At 42.6% G+C, this 10328-nt stretch overlaps 1 protein-coding gene across 1 annotated transcript in view; it reads right to left on the bottom strand.

The window, feature by feature from the left end:
* The window catches only part of ano10a (anoctamin 10a), a 37328-nt gene extending 28988 nt beyond the window's left edge, over positions 1 to 8340 (bottom strand). Inside the window, exons 1-8 of the mRNA XM_070440853.1 lie at positions 8146 to 8340; positions 6859 to 7018; positions 5985 to 6182; positions 5560 to 5694; positions 3586 to 3705; positions 2780 to 3349; positions 2477 to 2532; positions 2299 to 2373 (exon numbers count right to left, since the gene is read on the bottom strand). Coding sequence (XP_070296954.1) covers positions 2299 to 2373; positions 2477 to 2532; positions 2780 to 3349; positions 3586 to 3705; positions 5560 to 5694; positions 5985 to 6182; positions 6859 to 6997 — 1293 coding nt within the window. The 5' untranslated portion in view covers positions 6998 to 7018; positions 8146 to 8340. The remainder of the gene's footprint in view (positions 1 to 2298; positions 2374 to 2476; positions 2533 to 2779; positions 3350 to 3585; positions 3706 to 5559; positions 5695 to 5984; positions 6183 to 6858; positions 7019 to 8145) is intronic.
* Positions 8341 to 10328: the final 1988 nt, after the last annotated feature.

Genomic DNA, 10328 nt, shown 5'->3' on the forward strand with positions numbered 1-10328 from the left:
TGAGTAGTAGCAGCAGTAGTATGAGTAGTAGCAGCAGTAGTATGATAGTAGCAGCAGTAGTAGCAGGCAGAGCAGTAGTATGAGTAGTAGCAGCAGCAGTAGTAGCAGTAGTATGAGTAGTAGCAGTAGTATGAGTAGTAGCAGCAGTAGTAGTAGTAGTAGTAGCAGCAGTAGTATGAGTAGCAGCAGCAGCAGTAGTATGAGTAGCAGCAGCAGTAGTAGCAGTAGTATGAGTAGTAGCAGTAGTAGTAATGAGTAGTAGCAGCAGTATGAGAGTAGCAGTAGCAGTAGTATGAGCAGTAGCAGTAGTATGAGCAGTAGCAGCAGCATTAGTAGCAGCAGCACTATTAGAGGTAGTATGAGTAGTAGCAGCAGTAGTACGAGTAGTAGCAGCAGTAGTAGCAGTAGTACGAGTAGTAGTAGCAGTAGTAAAGTAGTAGCAGCAGCAGTAGTATGAGTAGTAGCAGCAGTAGTATGAGTAGTAGCAGCAGTAGTATGAGGAGTAGTAGCAGCAGTAGTAGCAGCAGCAGCAGCAGTAGTATGAGTAGTAGCAGCAGTAGTATGAGTAGTAGCAGCAGCAGTAGTAGCAGTAGTATGAGTAGTAGCAGTAGTAGCAGCAGCAGCAGCAGCAGTATGAGTAGTAGCAGCAGTATGAGTAGTAGCAGCAGTATGAGTAGTAGCAGTAGTATGAGCAGTAGCAGTAGCAGTAGTATGAGCAGTAGCAGTAGCAGTAGCAGTAGTATGAGTAGTAGCAGTAGCAGTAGTATGAGCAGTAGCAGTAGTATGAGTAGTAGCAGTAGCAGTAGTATGAGCAGTAGAAGCAGCATTATTAGCAGCAGCACTATTAGAGGTAGTATGAGTAGTAGCAGTATTACTCGCAGCAGTATTAGTAGCTGTAGTACATCTTCTCTCTCTCTCTCCCCTAGGACCTGAGCCCTAGGACCATGCTCAGGACTACTCTCCCTGATGACTCCTTGCTGTCCCCAGTCCACCTGGCCGTGCTGCTGCTCCTGCGTGCTACCTCTCCCAGACCTGCTGTTTCAACTCTCTAGAGACAGCAGGAGCGGTAGAGATACTCTGAATGATCGGCTATGAAAAGCCAACTGACATTTACTCCCGAGGTGCTGACCTGTTGCACCCTCGACAACCACTGTGATTATTATTTGACCCTGCTGGTCATCTATGAACATTTGAACATCTTGCACATTCATGTTCTGTTATAATCTCCACCCAGCACAGCCAGAAAAACTGGCCACCCCTCATAGCCTAGTTCCTCTCTAGGTTTCTTCCTAGGTTCTGGCCTTTCTAGGGAGTTTTTCCTAGCCACCGTGCTTCTACACCTGCATTGCTTGCTGTTTGGGGTTTTAGGCTGGGTTTCTATACAGCACTTTGTGACATCAGCTGATGTAAGAAGGGCTTTATAAATACGATTGATTGATTGCAGTAGCAGCAGAAGCAGTAGCAGCAGAAGCAGCAGTAGCAACAGAAGTAGCAGTATTAGTAGCAGCAGCAATCGACTCGGGTTGCATCCCAAATGGTACACTTTTCCCTTTATAATGCACTACTTTTCACCAGGGCCCCTAGGGCTGTGGTCAAAAGTAGTGCACTATATAGGGAATAGGGTGCTATTTAAACAGAAAATGAAACACAATAACAGCATTGGGGATATTGCTAGTAGTGAGAGCCTTATATAGCTATCTCTGTCTCTGTTGCTAGTGCCTCTAGCCGTCCATGTCTGGAATGATGGATCACTTGAATCGGAACGTCTAAGGCCAAAGGCTAGTAGTCACCAATGATGTGTATAAACTCTGGATTGCTGATGCTATGTATTGGCCATTTGAGAGGCTTTGAAGCCACCGTTCGGCCATATTGGCTCTCCCCAGTGGGAGCAGTCCTCCATAGGAATTAATGGAATTCTACAGTATTTCAATTCAATAGGACAAAATTACATGTATTTAAAATGTTTTGTTGTTGTTGTAGTAGTAGTGGAGACAGTAACAATAGAACTAAAAAATATATAAAAAACGTTTTTTTAAATATATACACAATAAGATTTTTTTTTTAATCTTTGTTTTGTTTTATGTTTTGCTAACATATATAAAGGTATGCATTAAGGTGTCTGTAATAGAATACACATGTCAAAAACAAATGTAGACATTAACACATGCATTTCTATAGCTTCCAAAATCTTGTTTACAATGAAGGAGGATTACCAAGATGGCTGCGCGGTGGCTTCAATACAGCGCCCCCTGGTAGTCATCCAGGGTATATATATACACATCATTGGTAGTGACCCACCTGTCTGAGAAGCACCATATCCTGCATCACAAAGGCAATGTAGAATAGGGAGGCAAAACAGTTGAAGAAGTTGAACTGGGGAGAGAAGATGACAAGAAAACTGTTAACAAAAGGATTCTCAAAATCAATGGTAACTTGAAATGATCATGGAAACGAACCAATTTCCTGTAAGACTCACCACCAATACTTTAAGGACCAGGTGATTTTGAAATGTTGACTCAAGCCTGTGGTTTTCTAAAGCAAAAATAACATTGACTTCAGAAACAGTTTGTCTTCTATCAAGTCAACAACTCTCCCTACAGTCAGCAGAAGAACAAGAGGGACACAGGAAACACTACTGTAGCATTAAGACAATGTATTTTTAGCCTCAATGATTTGTGTGTTCTGTTGTTTTCTGCATTGTTAAAACAACATTGTATGTATTATAAAATATGAGCTAAAATGCATTCATCCACCCAACCACCCATCCAATCCCACTCACCCCAGCCAGTGAGGAACTCTGCAGCATAGCGGTATATGAGGTTCATGATCTCTATAACCACAGCGTAGATAATACTGGGGATAAAAAGTAGCAGTCCCGTCCAGAAGGTAGGCTCCTCATCATGGATCATCAAGGCCCAGCCCTCCATGTCAAAGTAGATCATCATGACGTACAGAGACAGGTAGAGGCACAGCAGCACAAAGGGAACAGACACCAGGTAGATCCTCAGCTGACGCTTGGCGTTTGAATAGAGTGGCTCCGCCCGCCCCGTGACGGGGTTGACGCCCAAGACGCCGTGGAAGCCCGGCCTCGGCTCCTCGAAGGCTTTCTTCCTGCTCAGGGTGCCCCAGCCGTACGCCAGCGAAGCGCTGAGGCGCTTCCACAACTCCAGGATCACCGTGCACCACACCAGGTTGAAGCCAGCGAACACCGTGAACTTGTCGTAGTCCTCCCAGTCGAAGAGGTAATATGGTATCCCTATGAGGGCCATGGGGATCAGGGCCAAGGTGAAGTACTCCAGGAAACCAAAGTAGAGTGCCATACCCTCACCAAAGTAGTGCCTGATGTCATCTGGATGGACCATGCGGAATCATGGGGAGGATTTTGTCACAAACAAGCCATTCAAAGGTTCTTAGAATGTTCCATGTCTTGTACATGGTGATAGCCTAATCATTTTATATACTCCAGTGAAGTTCATATTGAAAGAGATGGATAACACTAAGATAATATTGCAGTCAATACATTTGACAAGTGTAGCCTTAGGATTCAAAGGGCAAAATGATCAAGCCATGGCAACTGTAACTTACCAAGAGGCTGGAAGGACAACTTGATCTTTTTGAACCAGGAAAAGGAAAGCCTCTTGAGTTCCTCCTTCTCATGCAGAGGGAAAACTTGGACAAGGATCCCCTTTGATTGCATTCTGCGTACTGAGATTAGATTAAAAACAGAAGAGTCAGTCCCCCCAGAAGAGCCCCCCCCCCCCAGTCTCCTGACGCTATTTGTCATGTGATTCTAGCCATCTTTATTAGATAAACATAACGAAACTTGAACTAGTGGCCCAGGCTAGTGTTTCCCCAACTCCAGTACCTCCAACAGAAGATGTTGTTACAGCCTCGGACAAACTCACCTGATTCAACTCATTGAGGGCCTGATGATTAGTTGACAAGTTGAATCAGGTGTGCTTGTCCAGAGCTACAATAAAAATGTGTACTGTTGGGGATACTGGAGCTGGGAAACGCTGGCCTATGCAGGACTATGCTCTTTTGGTGAGCGATAATTCCCTTGTTAAGTTGCTGAAGTGCTAAAAATGACTGAAAAAATTGGCTACTTGAGAGCAATGAAAACAGTTGAGTTGTTTTTCATTGAGTTTGAACTGTTAACTTTCCTCATAATGAGAGAAAGCTTAGTTTTCTAAAACAATAACATACAGACAATGGTGGGGACCCACATATAATGTACTAGTATATTTGTATGAAAATAAAAAGCTTTAATTTCATGTCATTTCTTGACAAAATTATTTCCAAAACGTTGCATTATTTTTCTAAACAATTGGTTAAGCTGAATAGCAGTCTATCTGCTCAGCAAGAGCATTGACTCCTTATCTCGTATTTGAATAATCCACTGACATTTGCATATTTATTGTCCTTATTGCTGACTCTGATGGGGAGACAATGTGAGGATTATGTATGTTATGTTTCAAATATGGTATTGGCTTCAGACCTGGGTTCAAATAGTATTGGTTTTAATTTGTGCTGAACTTGACTCAGCCATGCATAAGATCTATACACCTGACATCAGCATGATGCAACAGGAACAGGGATTCGTTGGGCCAGGTGATGTGTTTACACTTCTCAATTGTCCAGTATTGGTGATTGCATCCCCACTGGAGCTGCTCCTTGTCTTTAGCTGATAGGAGTGGAACCCAGTGTGGTTGTCTGCTGCAATAGCCTATCCGTGACAAGGACCCACGAGTTGTGTGTTCCGAGATGACGTTCTGTGCCATTATTTGCCTGTTTGTGGCCCGCCTGTTAGCTTGTATGATTCTTGCTATTCTCCTTCAACCTCTCGTCAACAAGCCGTTTTGGCCCACATGACTGACGCTGACTGGATGTTTTTTGTTTGTCGCTACATTCTCGGTAAACCCTTGACACTGTCATGCATGAAAATATACTGGAACCGGTGCGCCTGGCACCGACGATCATACCACGCTCAGTCGCTTTGCCCATTCTAACGTTCAATCGATCAGTAACTGAATGCCTCGATGCCTGTCTGCCTGCTTTATATAGCAAGTCACGGCCACGTGACTCACTGTCTGTAGGAACGCACTATTTTGGTGAACGGAGTGGTGTACCTAACAAACTGCCCACAGTGTGAATGGCTCTGAGCTTCTCTAGCACAATGGAACCAATGGAATAGTCCCAAAAGTGCAAACCCTGCCCATCTGGCAATCCAATCCAGGCAGCAGGCTCAGAGTATTTGAAAGAAAATGTATACTATTTGAACCCAGGTTTGATGACTGTGCACACAGTGTTTGTGTGGCTGAGGTCATTTTTTAAATGTTTTATTTATTTTACCTTTATTTAACTAGGCAAGTCAGTTAAGAACAAATTCTTATTTTCAATGAAGGCCTAGGAACAGTTGGTTAACTGCCTTGTTCAGGGGCAGAATGACAGATTTTAACCTTGTCAGCTTGGGGATTCGAACTTGCAACCTTTCGGTTACTAGCCCAACGCTCTAACCACTAGGCTACCACTAGGTCATAGGGTCAGTTCTGTACTTACTCACTGACTTCCCTGGATACAGTTTCATTTTAGGATATCCAGGCACGTGGGCCTCATCCTTGGCCCTCAGGTTGTCCAGTTCATGTTTTATGATGTATTGACACTCTGCCATGCTCAGAAAACCGTCCCCATCACCTTTAGTATAGAGACACAGACAATTAACACAGTTACAGTCACTTTACAATACAATAACATGCTCTTACACTAGTGTAGTAATGATGTTAACTTAAACACGTATTTACATATCAATCTAGTTATTGCATTGTAATTGTATAGTAATATAGTTGTAATAATATAATACAGAACATTTCAAATACAATTCATCATCTATAGTACATTCACAGTTTGCTATGTATGCATCACTAATGGCGCCCTATGCGATAAGGAATAGGGCGCCATTTGTGACGTACTGTACCCTAGATTACCTTGGAACTCTTTGAAGTTGTGCTTGTTGGCATACGTGAAGCCTCTCATGGAGCCGTCGTTGAACTCCTTGAAGAGGCCCACGTCCTCAGCTCCGCATAGGAGCCTTTGCCAGGAGGCCCCCACCACATACACATTGGGGTTGTCCTTCTCCGTGCCCTGGGCCCCTGGAGTCAGCTGCTCCACCAGCAGCTCAGCCCCTAACACAGCAGAGGAATCAGGACAGGTATGAATGCGTCAATAGACTAGGTGTTAGTCCCAAATTACACCCTATTCCCTTTATAGTGCACTACTTTTGACCAGGGCTCATAGGGCTCTGGTCAAAAGTAGTGCACCATGTAGGGAATAGGGTGCCAATTTGGGACGTAGCCTAGGACAACCATATTGTATCAGCAGAGCCAGACTGACTGGTTAATAGATACAGTAACTAAAAGGGACTTTCACACTATTGTACCGAACCATGCTCTTTTCAGTGAGTATTTCACGATATAAGTGATAAGGTCAGCCTGCTTTGTTTTCACATAGGTTATCGCAGGTGGCATCAGGGCCTGTATTCATAAAGCATCTCACAGTAGGAGTGCTGATCTAGGGTCAGTTTTGCTATTTAGATCATAATAATATTTTATAAACAGATCCTAGATCAGCACTCCTACTCTGAGACTCTTTGTGGAAAAGGGCCCAGATATGTTATCGGATCAGTTTCACTCACTTTCAGAGAGCACGATAGAGTGAAAGCCAAATGTTTAACATTTGTATACAAGAGAGGAAGCAGAGGCAAATTGAAAAGCGATGGAGAGAAGACTGTTTCAAATGTTGGGAAGCTTCAAATCTCTGTTCCCAATATACAGTAGGTAAGCTAAGCTCAATGTACTGTACCTCCATCTTGCTGCTTGTCTCTGACCCTGTTTAGTAACCATGCGATGGCTTCCTCTTTGGTTTCCGAAACCAACTCGATGACCACCAGAGGGGCAAATTTTGAGCCATCACTGTCATAAACTGACAAGCTTTTTTGCATTTTCCCCTCTCCCTGTGAAGCCTGGAGAGAGACAAGATAGGAAACAAATGAATTAAACATGACTGCCTACAAGGACCAAAATGACAATGCCAGAATATCATTCTTCAGTTTTGAACATCCAAGTATCGGTGTACAGTAACAGTATGTTTTACATAGCCTAAATACATAAACAACATTGGCTATTTAAATCTATAAAATAAAATATCAGTTGATGCACATTCAAATGTTGCTCTAGGTAACCAAATTGCTTATTGCTCCTTGTGCAAATGTGAGTTGCAGCACCTTCACCTGGCCTAAAATAATCTTATATTACCTAACAAGGTGTGGTATGTTCAGGGGTGCAGCCTTGAGGCGTTTTACTAGTCTGAGTACCAGTCTCTTTAGCTAACATTCCACTCCTTGCCACTCCTTGTCATTACCAAAGAGGCTGGCCTTTCAGCAATCTCAACGTTCAATAGAGAAATAGTAATGGCGTCTTTTTGTAGGCACTAACTCCGCCATAGTTCGTTGGACAAAGCTTATGGGAAAATGAATGAAGTTTTGTAGGTTTTTTGGGCTAAAGAGACTGGTCTGATTCAGACGGGTTGGGTTAAATGCGGAAGACACATTTCAGTTGACTGGATTCAGTTGCACAACTAAATAGGTATCCCCCTTTACCTTTCCCAGGCTAGCGTTTTACAGTCTGAAGTCGTTAACTTCTGAAGTTGCCTTCATATTCTAAAACGCATTCTCTTTTAGTCATTATTATGGCTTGGGTTTAGCCCAACTGATTGATGTCATTCGACTGTTTACTTTAGACGTTGAATCACAACGGCTTAAAAACAGATTTCCCATGTATTAAAGAGGTTCAAATGTAATTTGCTCCAAAATCTGATTCTGAATATTAGCTAAAGCTGGCTACTGACAGTGACAGCTGAGTGTTTTGGTGTGAGAGAGGGCGGGGCTTGAACCGCACGTTCGTTGCAGTATCGATGGGTGGCTATAAACACTGTTACAGGGTATACTCATGATTGCTTTACTCTGAAGAAATGTGTTGAGCTTTGACGTAACATTGTCACGTACAACTGGGAAACATTTGACGCAAATCGGAAAAGTAGATACCGGTATGCCTTTTACATCAACAAATCTCTATAAACAAGGCTACTCACCACGTCCTTCGTTCGCTGGCGCAATAAGGTCCACTTTGAAAGGTTGCCCGCGAAGCCAAGTAGACAATAAAAACCTATTTCGAATCTTCTATTGTCTTGAGAAATCAGAAGAGTTGCTTGACTTCTGCTTCTCCACGTCACTGGCACTGACAGGCAAGCGCCGCTGTAGACTTCAGCCCGCAGTTATCACACCCACCAACGTGCTATGCTGTGTGTGTAGGCCTGCATAGCATAGAGATAGTTAGAGGACGCAACATTGTATCTGTCTTATTATGGTGTCTGAGAGCATGGGCAGTGTAGTCCCTTTTGTTCGTCTGCTACTTCTATGAGATAGTAAACAAACTGAAAGTGTGCATACTGCCACCTGGAGTGTGTTGTTTGAAAAGGTACAAAGCCAAGGTTGGTGATTGAATGCCACCTGCAGTTATGGAATGTTTGCTCACAAGTATAATTCATTGGCTGATCCCTCCTGATGACCTGGATGGAATTATGTGTTCATTCCTTAACCCATAAGAAGTCCCACCCCAATGACTACTTCAAAATAGTGAAAGTCTTCAAAGGCGCTGCCCATGCTTAGACAGTCTTTTGGGCACTAGAGTCCTGTATCTAACTCTATGGAACATAGGTAACTAAATCACGACAAGAACACTTTCTATGGGGCTTTCTCATTTGAATAGGATTCTAACACGTTTTTCTAGTAGGACAGGCATATGGCATATGTCTTATTATGGAAAAAATAGAGTAGTTATAATGTTGACACTTGTATTTGAACCTTTATTTAACTAGGCAAGTCAGTTAAGAACAAATTCTTATTTACAATGACGGCCTACCCCGGCCAAACCCTAACCCGGCCGGACGATAATGGACCAATTCTGTGCCGCCCTATGGGACTCCCAATCGCGGCCGGTTGTGAGACAGCCTGGAAACGAACCAGGGTCTGTAGTGACGCCTCTAGCACTGAGATGCAGTGCCTTAGAATGCTGTGCCACTCAGGAGCCCATTCTAGCCAATGAGAGGGCAGATACGCGTGTGAACAACAGGCCATAGAGATGGAGGACTCATCTTTGTATCTGTGCCATTATAACGTCTGTGACAGTTTGGGCAGTCCCATTAAAGCTATCTCCATTTTAAAGTAGTCCATTTTTTTCTTCATTGGCTGATTGCTACCAACTCATAGGAATCCCCATCCAGTTGAATACTTATAAATGGTGGAAGCCCTCAATGGCAATGTCCATGCCAAATTGGGTAATATCCATGATGAGTCCTCTATCAATTCAATTCAAATGGCTTTATTGGCATTGGAAACATATGTTTACATTGCCAAAGCAAGTAAAATAGATAATAAACAAAAGTGAAATAAACAATCAGAAATTAACAGTAAACATTACACTGACAACATATTATGGCTATATACAGTGTTCTAATGATATGCAAATAGTTAAAGTACAAAAGGGAAAATAAATAAACATAAATATGGGTTGTATTTACAATGGTTGTTTGTTCTTCACTGGTTGCCCTTTTCTTATGGAAACATGTCACATCTTGCTGCTGTGATGGCACACAGTGGTATTTCACCTAATAGATATGGGAGTTTATCAAAATTTGATTTATTTTTAAATTCTTTGTGGGTCTGTGTAATCTGAGGGAAATATGTTTATCTAACATGATCATACATTTGGCAGGAGGTTAGGAAGTGCAGCTCAATTTCCGCCTCATTTAATGGGCAGTGTACACATAGCCTATCTTCTCTTGAGAGCCAGGTCTGCCTTCGGCAGCCTTTCTCAATAGCAAGGCTATGCTCACTGAGTCTGTACATAGTCAAAGCTTTCCTTAATTTTGGGTCAGTCACGGTAGCCAGGTATTCTGCCACTGTGTACTCTCTGTTTAGGGCCAAATAGCATTCCAGTTTGCTCTGTTTTTTAGTAAATTCTTTCCAATGTGTCAAGAAATTATCTTTTTGTTTTCTCATGATTTGGTTAGGTCTTATTGTGGTTTGGGAATCACTTCCTTTTAGGTTGTTGTAGAATTTAACAGCTGTTTTCTGGATTTTGATAATATCATCCTAATTTTGCTCTGCATGCATTATTTGGTGTTTTACGTTGACCACAGAGGATGTTTTTTCAGAATTCTGCATGCAGAGTCTCAATTTAGTTTTCCCCCATTTTGTGAATTCTTGGTTGATG

This window comes from Salvelinus sp. IW2-2015, unplaced genomic scaffold (genome assembly GCF_002910315.2).
Source record: "Salvelinus sp. IW2-2015 unplaced genomic scaffold, ASM291031v2 Un_scaffold3070, whole genome shotgun sequence".
Lineage (NCBI taxonomy): Eukaryota > Metazoa > Chordata > Actinopteri > Salmoniformes > Salmonidae > Salvelinus > Salvelinus sp. IW2-2015.